At 42.8% G+C, this 13,229-nt stretch overlaps 2 protein-coding genes across 2 annotated transcripts in view; one reads left to right on the top strand and one right to left on the bottom strand.

Moving 5' to 3' along the window:
- Positions 1-13,229, top strand: part of LOC310876386 (ferroxidase HEPHL1-like) — a 260,954-nt gene that overhangs the window by 166,047 nt on the left and 81,678 nt on the right. The gene's annotated exons all lie outside the window — the stretch shown is intronic.
- On the bottom strand, positions 797-12,094 carry LOC310877499 (multidrug and toxin extrusion protein 1-like; the record flags this gene model as incomplete). The annotated part of the gene is made up of 17 exons (XM_083791375.1): positions 797-1,159; positions 3,331-3,429; positions 3,839-3,933; positions 4,290-4,422; positions 4,800-4,869; positions 5,028-5,103; positions 5,198-5,306; positions 5,554-5,621; positions 6,543-6,656; positions 6,749-6,846; positions 7,119-7,216; positions 7,338-7,382; positions 7,921-7,963; positions 8,291-8,439; positions 8,581-8,649; positions 11,531-11,632; positions 11,882-12,094. The coding sequence occupies 17 exons, from the start codon at positions 12,092-12,094 to the stop codon at positions 797-799; spliced, it is 1,944 nt and encodes a 647-aa protein (XP_083647501.1).

The following is a 13,229-nucleotide window of genomic DNA, read 5'->3' as shown; positions in this document are numbered from 1 at the left end:
CCTATGTATGTAATCATACGCTTTAAGAATATATTTTCAGTATAAAATCTATAAATATAAGTATAAATCAGTTTATAAATGAGTGTTGAAATGTTTTGGTAGGACCTGATATAGTCCCAAAAATGAGTGAGCTGTAGCTTGTCCAACACTGCATACAGTATAGTACAGTATGTATCATCAGTCAGGGTTTTGCACTACCCCATAAAAACTGGTCAAACATACAGTTGAACATTTTATATTGGAATATTTTCACAAAATGTATTTTAGATACTGTACATATTTTGGACCTCTCAAAATGTATTTTCTCCCATACAGTATATGACATATTTTAAAACATAATAAGAAACAGTTTTTGCCATGTACCGTTTGTCCTGCTTAATCCCCACCCTCCTCTACCACCCCAACCACAACAAGACAGTTTCATCAACTGTAAGAATGAAGATATTGTGTTTTATGGCTTTCTGTTGGAATGTGCTCAGTAATGCAGTACACACCTGCTGACTCAATTCATATATTTTCAGTCTCTCGAAGCTGCCATGGTGAATTGAGAACTGCTGTATCCTTTGACACGGTATACTGGCTTTTTCCCACATGCAGTTCGTAGCAATAAAAGAAGTCTAGTAGATGTCTGCTGGGTCACAGGCCAATCAATTGCCACAAACTTGCTCGGTTTGACTTCTCACTTGAGTGAGAAATCTGAGCGTTAAATGAACACTGCATTTTGCAATGTATGAAACGTGGCTAAAAGGCTCCGCTTGTGATCGTAGAACCATAAGACATATACATTCAATGCTGCTTAGGGGTGTGTGGTCAGTTCCAGGTAAGCTGTTGGTGTGGAGTTATTTGCCCAGTCTGTGGTAAAGTTGCTCCTGCTCTGAGCAGAGACCTCTGGTGGGGGGAAGACAAAGTGCACAGTAATGCCTACAGCCAGGATGAGAACTGTGGTCAAGAGGGCGAGTCCTCGTCGGATGATCAGCTGAGTGCGAGAGAGCTTGGAGTTGGGTTTGATGCCTGGTGTGTTTTTACCACCCTCTGTTTCTCCCTGTGTCTCCATGAGGCCCTTGCTGCTGCCATCCATCTCAGGCCTTGGTTTCAGATCCCGATCCTGGGTGCTGACAGCGCTGTAGCCAGCAGGAAATCCATCACCCTCCAGCTGGGCCTTTAAGAGAAGGGAAAAGGTGGAGAATGTAAGACCACAACAAACAAAACCTTATGTCCTAAAAAAGAACAGAATACACAAAAACTGGACACTTATTCTGGGATGCCAGAATGTACTTCCTGGTGTGTTGTTGGCATACAGTAAGTCAACAAAATATTAGTATATGGACACTTTATGTTCTTTGATATGTTTCTGCCTTCTGTTCCCAACTGCTGTGGGAGTGAAGCAGCTAGAGTAGACCATACCTTAACTGGATGACAGACTGTCTCTCCAACAGTGGGACTCGGTTTGCTCACCGCAGACATGCTGTGAGAAGCAATTCAAGGCGCCCTGTAGAGGGCTGCCCTCGCTGTCACCATTATGTCAATTGCCTGCTCTACAACAACTTTAACTGCAACTATGCATGATATCACCTCCACCTCCACATGTTCTCTGATGCCTCTTCTAAAGTCATGTAAGCATGGAAAAGTCATGCTGTCTCCATCCACGAAGAGGATGACATGGGGATGATGCATTCCCAGATATCTATTTGCTCTGAACTTCAGTGACACCAGGACCCTTTCGTCAAACAGATTAAAAAAATAACTCTTAATTGTACAAAGTTAACCATAGTAAACTTGACTGGTGTCGTCTCTATACTTGGTCTGATCTTCGTTCCCTCTATGCCTTTGACCTCTTTATTGATAATAAACATTATGTAAAAATACATATACATTGTCACAAAATTATCAGAAGGATAATGTTGCCAGACTGCTGCCTCCCAAAAATGTTGATGATGATTAAGGGAGAACGCATATATATATATAGCTAAAATGTAAAGATATTTTAAACTATATTTTTGTAAACGGACTCTAGCATTCAGAGTTTGAGAAATAGTTGGAAACATCTGGCTATGTGAGACTAATGGTGTGAGCTATTGTGTGAGCTTGTAAATCAGACGCCCCCCCCCCCAAAAAGACAAAGATCAGTATTATTAAACTAGACAAAGTGCCAATCGGCACAGGTCTCCACCAGGGCAGGTCAGGTTGTGGCCTCATGGTGGCGCTATAACAGGCTGTTGAGGAAGATTTGGGCCGGAGGTTCGTGTTGGAGGGATGCAGGTACAATGTTTTTCCATGTGTGCATACATAAGTTGTATACAGATCGATGCAGTTATAGCTAAAAACAGGAATTGGCCTGTTATAGCACCACCGTGAGGCTGATTTTGAGGAAAAAATTGTGGCATGTCGTCCTCGGCCTAGTGAAAATGTGCGTGTATAATTTAACGGAAATTGCACACTGTGTTTGTGATTTGTGGCCTTTTTTCGAAATGGACGAATCGTGTGAGCTTTGGAAGCCAATCTTAGCCAATCAGGATGGAAGATGGGAAATGGTGGCGCTCCGTGTTGATCACATGACTATGGAGATAGTGTATACCGATTTGCGTGAAATTTGGATAAAATCTGAAGGAGTAATAATAGAAAATGTGTTTTACATATGTCGGCCTCCTGGTGGCGCTATAAAGAGCAGATGTGAAAAATTCCAGGCAAAGGTTTTTCCTTGGCCTCTAGGGAGTTGGCATACAAAGTTATCCACAGATCTGTGCAGTTAGAGGTAAAAACACTTTTCGGCCAGTTATAGCGCCACCTTGAGTCTGAGTTGAAATTGTTCATGTGGCATTTCGTCCTCGGCCTAGTGGGAATGTGGGTGCACAATTTCACGGAAATCACGCGATGTGTTCATGATTTGCAGCATTTTGTTTGAAACTGAGCACTCCTGTGAACTTTGGAAGCCAATCTTAACCAATCAGGATGGAGTCTGAGAAATCTGAAAGACCGGTTTCGTTGAATGGCTCTAGAGAGACTGTGTACCAATTTGCGTGATGTTTGGACAAAATCTGTAGGTGTACTGTGCAAAAACTTGTTTTGCACAAAGCGGCCTCCTGGTGGCGCTATAACAGGCCGTTCTGGAAAGTTTGGGGCAGAGGTTCATCGTTGGCATCCAGGGAGTGTGTGTGCAAAATGTGGCATCGAGCGGGTTAACGGTGGCCGAGATTAGCTGCTCACGGACACACAGACGGACGGACACACGGACACACGGACGGACGGACGGACGGACACACGGACGGACGGAGTGCAAAACATACTCTCCCCACATGCCTTCGGCCTGGTGGAGACAATAATAACACTTACTGTATTAGGACAGTCAGACACATCAGGGATTGTTGTCACCAGCGGAATAACAGGACGGTTTGATGTGACAATCTTTGTCTTGCCAGCTCGCATTTGTGCCTGCAAAAGCACATGAGAGCCAGTAACATGAGGAAACACAAATATAATACTGTATACGTGTATGAAAAGGGGGTCCCATCAAAGGGTAAATTTCTAGAACACTCAGGCAGGGACTCACTTTAAAAAGACTTGATTAACCTACGTATCAACCGTATTTGCTTGTGACAGACTTGTGACGAATAGATATAGCTTGAGTTTGGACTTTTTTGAGTGTTCTCCTTTTGGTTTTCAAAAAGAGAAATCTTGACTTACACAGTTTGTCCAACTTGTTTCCCAGTTCAGTTGAGAAAGAAGTCAGGTTATCCTCTTTTCTCCAGTACATAAAACTGTGTGTGTTGTTGGCAAATGAAAATGGTAAGACCAAAGATAGGTATTAAGATAGGCTTATGGGATTTAGGGGACATCCTACCTCCACTGTGACTTTCTTCCAGTTCATTTTAAAGATGATCAGAATGAAGAAACTGCTCTGAAATATGACACAAATAAAGATACCCAGCCAAAAGCCTGACATAGGGAGAGCATATGCACCCACACACACGCACGCGCACACACACACACGCACACACACACACACACACACACACACACACACACAGGAAAATATCAAAATGAGTTGCTTATTCACAACCACAGCTGACATATTACTGTGAGACATATTACTGTGCATTTTAGTGTGTAGGCCTACTTGTACTGCTAAACCTGTGTGTGTGTGTGTGTGTGTGTGTGTGTGTGTGTGTGTGTGTGTGTGTGTGTGTGTGTGTGTGTGTGTGTGTGTGTGTGTGTGTGTGTGTGTGTGTGTGTGTGTGTGTGTGTGTGTGTGTGTGTGTGTGTGTGCGTGCGTGCGTGCATTTAGACATTACCTAATATTCTGATGTTGGTAGCAAACATCAGTGCTATTCCTACTGGCAACCCTACAACGTAGTAGGACACCAAGTTGGACAATGCAGCAATCTTCTGCATTCCAGCACCCACCATGATCCCAGAGCAAACACACTGAAGATACACAGAAATAAATAAGAGAAGCACAAACCCAACAAAGTGATCGAGAAAACTCCTTCCTTTCACGGCTTGATTGGATATTTTACTTAATATGACACATGTTCCCCCTTTACTCCCAGTTTTTCGCAGATAAGTAAGCCTGGGACCGAGGCTAGTTTTAGACAGACTTGTGCTGTCTTGTCACTATACTGACCCCTACTGGTTGGTCTTTGGAATGGTTGGTCCTAGGGATAAAGTCACATGCCTTTCGATATACACATAGAATAGAATCACCAGTGACTCAGCAGGAGGCTGTAGCGTGTGCTGAATTGGAGGAACATATTTAGCCCAAACATCACAAAAAACCTTTTTCTGAAGTCCCCAAAACTTACCAATAGTGCATCAAAGAACTGCAAGAAAATGTAAAGAGTGAGGTTTTCTGAAACGATCGCCACAATTTTTCTGCAGATATAGAAAGGAGACATTTCAATTATTTTCATCTATTAAATGTATTGTGGTATATTATTATTATTATTTATTATTATATGACAGGAACACGTGCTGTGTAATGTCTGATTATACTTCTTCGTACCACAGAGTATAAATAAAGCATTACTCACTCATCTGAGGTAAATATGTAGCCAATCACAGACTTGGATGCAGCAATAGCAACACCTTGAAATACAGCAAGGATGCCTAGGAAAAAATATACAATTTAACGTGTGTGTGTGTGTGTGCGCACTGCGCGTGCGTGTGTGTGTGTGCGTGTGTACGCCTCTGTTCCTCATACCTGACAAAGCCAGAGCCACTCTGCAGGTAACGATGGCCCTTGGAGTGTCACCAGCCCCGAGGGCATTTCCAACACGCACGCAGGCAGCTGCATGGACACCTAGAGGGAACTGATACCGGAGGTCAGTTACTTTTAAAGGTGTTCTCCAATACCTCCAATAATTGTATGTTTTTCTTTGCACAAGCTGACAGCTCATTGTGAGCTTGTGATCGACCATTATCAAATAGCCAGGCCTAGATAGGGTTAGTGGTTAAACCAATTTAGCTGATGACCCCCTGGGACCCCCTCAATGATCTCTGGGGGGTTCCCGGACCCCACTTTGAGAACCACTGTGATAGAATGATAGGTGATCATACCATATATGTAATGGCTCCCATTTCCATCAACACATGCTGGGCCGCAAGATCCACCTCTCCCAATACCCCTGTATTAGAGAATGTTCAGGATTTAATCCTAAACAGTAATACCACTCAGTAATAATGCACTTGCATTTACATTTTTTTATGATTAAATCTTTTTGCTGAGAAACTGTCACCTGTGACTAAGTAATACTGGTACAAATCAAATATGTGTGAAACCAATATACTCAAAACAACGGCTCTAAGGCCGTGACAGACCGAGCTGACTTGTTGGGACCAACAGTTACGGCGAATGATCAGATCGTTTTGGGTCTGATGGCATCTCTCATTTAAAAGAAAAACAGCACAGACTACAGCTGACGTTCAGCTCGTGGCTCTGCACCTGTGTGATGGGAATTAACTCCATGATGTGTTGCGTAATATGTGAATGAACATTATAGTAACACATTAATTTAAAACCAATGCAATCCAGCCGGTTGATGGGGTTTCATCATTACTGACTGTTTTGAATAGCAGCAATCAAAATACAAACTGTAATGCCAAGAAAAAGGAACACTGGATTGTTCCACAATGGATATGTAGGGGGCTAAATTGTCATACAGTTAACTTTCACCCTCATCATGCTTGAAGATCAGGAAGCATGCAAAGCCATACACTCTACAGTTATGTATGAGTCGTCAAAACTATATTCGCCGGAGCAAAACCGCCTAATATAGAACCCATTATTACACTTGACAACACAATTTATTTTATTTGCAAATGCCTTATACAACTATATGTATAGCTCCGTTTGGAACCTCTATCTCTGCTGCTGCGCTTAGCTCCGAGATGAGCTAAGCGCAGCAGCATATATATATTAATTAAAACGGAGCTATATATACAGTATATATCATATATGATATGATATATACTGTGTATATATACAGTATATATCATATATGCCATTTAAAGTCAGGATACACAAATACAAACTCTCAATTACTGACCTGCAAGGAAACTTCCCACCTCCCAGGTCCACCACTCAAAGCAGACCATGAGAGCGCTGGGAATGGCTAGTTGCATATAGGAACCCCAGTCCTGTAGGCATTCACTGGACCAGCCTAGATGGAGTGCGAGACAATCCTCTATTTAATATCTCATCTGTGTGTGTGGCATGCATGACATTGACTATGCATGCTTTGTTACATCTCACCTGCCCATGTCTGTTCATGAAGCTTCTTCCAACGGATGTAACCATAGAGAAGCAGACAGATGGTGATCCAACTGAGGCCGTTAGCTATTGCAGATCCTCTGCACACACACACACACGCGTACGCACACACACACACACACACAAACACACACAGGTGTTTCACCACCGGTAGATATTCAGATTTAACATAACCTACAGTATTGTTAAGCTAGTATATATTTGAAGACAATTCACACTGACAAGTCAATTCATTTGAAAAGGAAGGAATTTAATAATTTATGGACTTAAAGTGTTGATGCTACGTTATTTTTACTTGCATAAATTGGGCTTATGGGGGACAGGAACAGCAAATCATGGGCACATCACCTACATCACGCCCATCTTCAGGACGAAAATCAGAACGTAGTTGCAAGCCACGTTGATGATGTTGGCTGCTGCTGCTGTGTACATCTGGGGCAAAATGATCCCCTGTCCGATAAAACAAAATAGAATTTAGATTCACAGGGGAGGTTATAGTCAGACCAAAGTCAATATTTCTTAAAGAGGTTGTTTGTATTTCTCAACACAGCCCGTAGTAATGAAACCTTACTTGATTCTGAAGGTAAGCAACCTGTAGTTGATGCAGGAACATAGCCTGTAGGGGGGTATGGAATATTCAGACAGCAGAACTCTCAAACACAAACACACTTACATGTAGATTTGAACTAAAATATATTTTCCAGGAATAAATTCTCCCTCGGTCTCAGACAATCTACATATACCATTGACTTATACGTGCACAGTTCAGTGGGGAAAGTGCAAGTCATAGACAGTGACGCATGCGGATCATGCAGACTGTGGAGCATGCGGAGCATGCAGAGCATGCGGAACCGCCGCCTACGCCCATGCTCTGCTATACGTCAAAGCCCCCCTCCCTGCGTATAATACAATCCCAAACACGGAACCATGCTATGTAGTATACTTGCTGCATAGCCAGCAATATGAGTTGCTGGCTAGGCTTATGTCTGTTAAGTCCTGTACTGTACATAACACTGACTTGTAGGTATCAAATTAAAGAAAGCTAGTGTATACTTTGTAATAAGAAAATGACAGAGGTAGTCAATACTATTTACAGAACATTTCAATTCATTATAGCTTCTAGCGAAGCGAGAAGTTTAGTAAAATACACTCACTGGAACAGCAGGGAGAAATGCCATCACATACAGGTGGGCAATTCTAGAAAAGTACAAACCTTTTATCACTTCAGTACAAATAATGTGTATTTTGTATTTATTTCCTTAAATGTGTCTTTGTCCATTTCTATTCCGAAGGAACCATTATTATTACTTGCATGCAGTATGCACGTACAGTACTGTAAGGCATGCATTCTACTGACCCAAGAATGAGATACGGTGTCCAATTAATAGATCATGGAAATGACAATATGTGTGGATGCATTTGTAGCAGAGTATCCTGCTGCCTGAAGGCCAGAAGCGCAATCTCTCCGTTGACCAAGGGTCAATTTGTCAAAGTATTTATTGTCTCATCTGTGTGTGAACTTACCTGGCTACCTCCTCCTCCTGCTGCAGGAGGAGCAGCAGGCGGTGTGAGTTGATGAGCAGAGCCCAGCAGGGCAGACAGAACAGCAGTAGTATCAACATGCTCTTCTGGAGGATCACTCCCACACGGTTCATGTTCTTACTGCCATAGGTCTAGTAGAAGAGCAAGCATCCTGTAAGGTCTGGGCATCTTTATATCAGTTCAATACTAAACCCTGTCCATGGGTGGCACTATGATGCCATTATTAACTATTGTTGTATTATTATAATAGTAGCATACAGTACTGTGCTCACCTGAGAAATGAGTGTGTCACAAGCAACACCGAGGCCATAGCCTGTGGATGCTGTGCTGACGCCGATAGTCTGACAAAATGGAAAACAAAATGGAAAATTAGACAATAGATGCATACAACCATGTTTGGGAAGGGCCTGTCCATTGTTATGACAGCCCAATATTCTGAAACTTCAATAGGCTGTTCAGATGTTCAGATTAGGATTACTCATAATAAGCACCATTGGAATGCTTTGGAATAAAAAGCCGTCGGTCCAAATTCCAATGCCATATACCAGCACTTGGGCATGGCTGTCCTTTTGATCGGCAGCTAATCGGCTACTTCTCTGTGATGTGTAACAATATTTGGCGAAGACTGGCCCCCTGACAATATTGCTCCTGCATGAGTCCACCAATAAGTTCGCTTCGCTGTGTATCTGGCACACTGTTTGATTTTGCGTTTTCTACCCACAGGGCCACAGCATGAATCCGCTTTTTTACAGTCTGTTCATCTGGCTGAACCTCTCTACCTTGGAATACATGTTAACGGTCTCAGCTCGAGTTCATTGAGTGTAGAATGTCCTTTTGAGCTGCACTCCAATAAACCTTCTATACAGCACATGTCCACAACTCCACCTGTCTGGTCCCTCTCCTGCACAGTAAAAACCATAGTGTTCATTCATCAATTTGTAACCCTGAGTGTACAAATGTGCACGCAGAGTTAATGAACACTGGGAATTGTATTGTATTTGTCAGTCAGTCTGTTTGTGTCAACTTTGTTATTCACAATCAAACCCCACAGGCAAGAATCCTTAATCACAAATACTATACATTATCTCTGGAACCGTTCTGACAACAATTGCAAAATTAAATCAACAATTTGGAGATATGTCATTGACTATTTTGGCCTTGAGCATGTCGTCTCCATTATTCCTTCTGTAGCGCCATGTTGCTAAAGCCACTGTGAGGTGAAATAACCCAAAGTGTTCTTCAGTCAGTCATGGTCCATAGTGCCATTAACCACTTAAGCTCTATTTTATACTTTCACTATTGTGCTCTGAATGTACTTTTGTTACCCTCTGTGTGTGAGACGGTTACAGGATGTGATGGAAAGGCTAATGTATACTGATACTGTACATTGTCGTGCTACTGTGAGGCTCGTGGAGTGACACGGGCAATAAAACAAAGTATAAATTAGGCATAAGGAACAAGTTGTAGGGGGAGTGAGCGAAAAAAGAGATAGTGGGGGGAAACTGTGGATGCTGACCATCCTGGGCTATTGGTCCAGAGCAGAAGTACAATAGCTTTGCCACTGTGTTCCACTTCTCTCATACATACCAGTAACCTCAAGCTTTGTGGTTTTGTAATCTCATCCGAGATAACCTGTGACCATACATACACTATCACTAACACCTCGATAAAGATCTGTTTACCAATACCACCACTGGAATTGTCAACCCAGACTTATGAACAAACAAGCCAGCAGGAAAAATAAAAAAGTAAGCTTGGGAAATAACCCCCCATGAGACCAAACACTGCACAGTAGTGGTCATGTTTCCAAAAAGTAAAATGTTTAAACCGGTCATTAACCACACACACAAGCATTTGCTATTTCTGAAACGCTAAAATAAATGGATAAAGTGGTTAAATTGTGGTGCTATATTAACTACTTTTGCTGGAGACTCCCTGGGACCCCTCCACGCCTCAGAGTCCCCAGACCCCACTATGAGAACCACTGAATTAGAGGGCTACTCACTGCTGGTCAGCCAGTCTAAAAGTGGCTTCACTTTTTACTACACATTTACTACATGATTATGTTGAAATTTCATTTCATGTTAGTACCATTGTAAGCTTTCACATCCATCTCCTGCGGTCAGCACCTCCCCACTACTGGTGTGCACCCCTACCTTTTTGTTTGTTCTAAGCTTTCACATCCAGGCCTTATTCTTTCAACCTAGGCATTGTTCTCTGAGCACTCTCTCCATCAGTTTAGCTAAATCTTGCTTTATTGCAAAGCTCAATTTAGGCTTTGTTGTACAACGATGTCACAGACCAAAAATACTTCAAATAGCCGATCTGTAAGCTCACAGTCACAACGCAATCAACTTAATAGTATCTATATACTATAATTCACAGAAGTAGCAGCTATTTCTGTTAATATATATTATCGATCTGCATCTATAAATGCACCACGTCTCTGTGTGTACGTGTGTATTTTGGTAGTATTAGGCATGCATACAAAAAATGAAAAATCACACTTGTGTGAAGTGATGGGCGCCCACTGTGAATGCCACATGAGAGGCATTCATTCAACTTTAAAAGTAGGGCACTGTACTCAGACCAGTCAGTGTGTGTGAGTTAGTCTATGGAGTTAAGCAGTGTTATGTACACACAGACACAAAGCTGGGCAAATATCACACTTGTGTGAAGTGAGGGGCACCCACTATTTATATATCAGCCATATGGTGTCTTACTTCGTCATTTAGTGTCCTAAACAAACATTAAAGTCCATATAGACTTTGGCTGGCAAATAATTTACGGCGTAAGAGCTTTGAACAAACATTGAAAAGTCCATAGACTTGAATGCCACATAACGTAATCTTCAAAAGCCACGCATTGGAGGGGCTAGTGCCCCCCCCCCATTGGTTTAATTTGTAGACTCACAGAGTTAAATGAACAGTGGGGTTTGTACTGTGTACGTCAGTCAACAAACCTCTGAATATCATGTTCTTTCTTGCATCTGAAAACTGTATCATCAATTCAGAATACACTCACCCTGACCCCCACCACAGGAGAAACTCACAAATATCCTGATCCCTGTCCCCCTCTGCCCCACTCTGTCCCCATCTGTCCCTTCTTTATCCATATGATTTTACATGATGTACATTTACAGTAGTGAATGTGAATATTTATATTATTATTAGTACTAGTAGTAGAAATATTGGTAGTAGTAATAGTAGTATTAAGTCATACCGCTGAGGCCAGTGCATATCCAGCCAGTTCTGCGTTGCCTATATGCCCACAGAATATGGAATTCACAAATGACAAGAGGAAGTTGAGAATCCGAGATATCAGCTGTAGGGAGACAGGGAGAGGGAGAGACAAACAAGACAGGGAAGTTTAAATTATATGACCATGCACATCAGGAATAAAATATTGATCAGATAAAAGTACTGTTTTGTCTAATGGGGATAGAGGGCACATATACATGTTAAATCGTACAGTGCACAGACTGTCCTACAAACAGGGCAGCGTGGATGCAGCTGCAGACTAGGGGAGCATTAACGGCACCCCCCGCTGTGCTCCCAACTTTCCCCTACTCACCAGCGGGCCTGTAAGCCGCAGGACATGATACAGTTCCTCCCTGTAGGCCAAAGGTAGCAGTCGCTGCAACCACGCACACCGGAACAGTTTGGAGCTGTCGGCCGGCGTCTCGTCTCCCTCAACCCCGGCCACAGCACGGGCCCCCATGGAATCAGGAGCCCCGGCAACCAGCGGCGGGCTGGCAGCCGGATCTGGACCGGCCGGTTTCTCCATTCAGATGAAAGGAGAAAGCGAGACAGAGACTAGGGAGAGAGAGAGAGAAAAGGGGAGACAGAAGAAGGGAGAGAGGGAACAGGGGAAGAGAAGGAGGCTGCCCTGTTTGTCGACATGGGGGCAGTGACAGTCGGTCTATGAAAGCACAGGGTTAGAGGCAAAAAGAAACACCTCTTTGAGGTTACTGATTAAATCAGAGACCACCTCCCAACGGAGAGAGGGAATAAAGGAGGGAGGAAGAAGAAAAAAGAGTGTAAGAGGAGGAGGGGGAAGGTTTTGAGTCCCTGGACAGTGAGTGGACAGCCTTTGCTTGTTTCTACATTGTGTGTGTGTGTGTGTGTGTGTGTGTGTGTGTGTGTGTGTGTGCAATGTATGCAAATGTGTCTGTCCGTGGTGTACATGTGTCCGTGTGTGCAAATAAAATGAATGTCTATGTATGTAACCGGTTTGCATGTGCATTTTTAGTAAGCACTTTTTCAGAGGCCAGTAAGCTGATGAGGAATGCCTATTTGTGCTGTGTGCTCTGAGGGCTCTGGTTAACCACATGGTGGTCATGTCCAGTGTGTTTGATTGTCTATATGCTGCAGCTAGACCTTAATCTTATCTGCTGCTGAATGTACTTTGACCATTGATTTCATCCATGTAGCTAGCCACTGCGTTCTCTCTATCTCTCTCTCTCTCTCTCTCTCTCTCTCTCTCTCTCTCTCTCTTTTTTCCCCCCAATCCCACCCGTACACCACAAGTCCACAACACTAAGAAAAGGGATGTCAAAACTCACAGCAAAAGTGGATTTGTTCTATTGTCAGATGATGCACCTGCATGAACACCTTTAAGCCATAAAGTGATGGTTGGGGGGAACTTTTCAACTGGTGGTCCATGGATCACTGGTGGTCTGTGGATGTATTGCATGTGGTCCCCGACCATGCATGCATTCAGTAATGTTTCTTTTCAATTATTTTAATTTGTTTTGGATATACTTAGTAACTTGGTATTTGAGGTCAGGGACAGTTCTGTGTAAGTTGTCAGGCAGAATTCTATTTTACCTTTTGTAACTACATCCTGTGGTATATAGTTACATACATACTGTGGTAAGAGCTACACCAGGGCAAGTCTGCAGGGCTCGATGGCATCAGTC

This window comes from Protomyctophum parallelum, assembly GCF_964188405.1.
Source record: "Protomyctophum parallelum genome assembly, chromosome: 1".
Taxonomy (NCBI): domain Eukaryota; kingdom Metazoa; phylum Chordata; class Actinopteri; order Myctophiformes; family Myctophidae; genus Protomyctophum; species Protomyctophum parallelum.
Note: the sequence above shows the minus strand (reverse complement) of the source record. Positions and strands in the feature narration are given on the sequence as shown.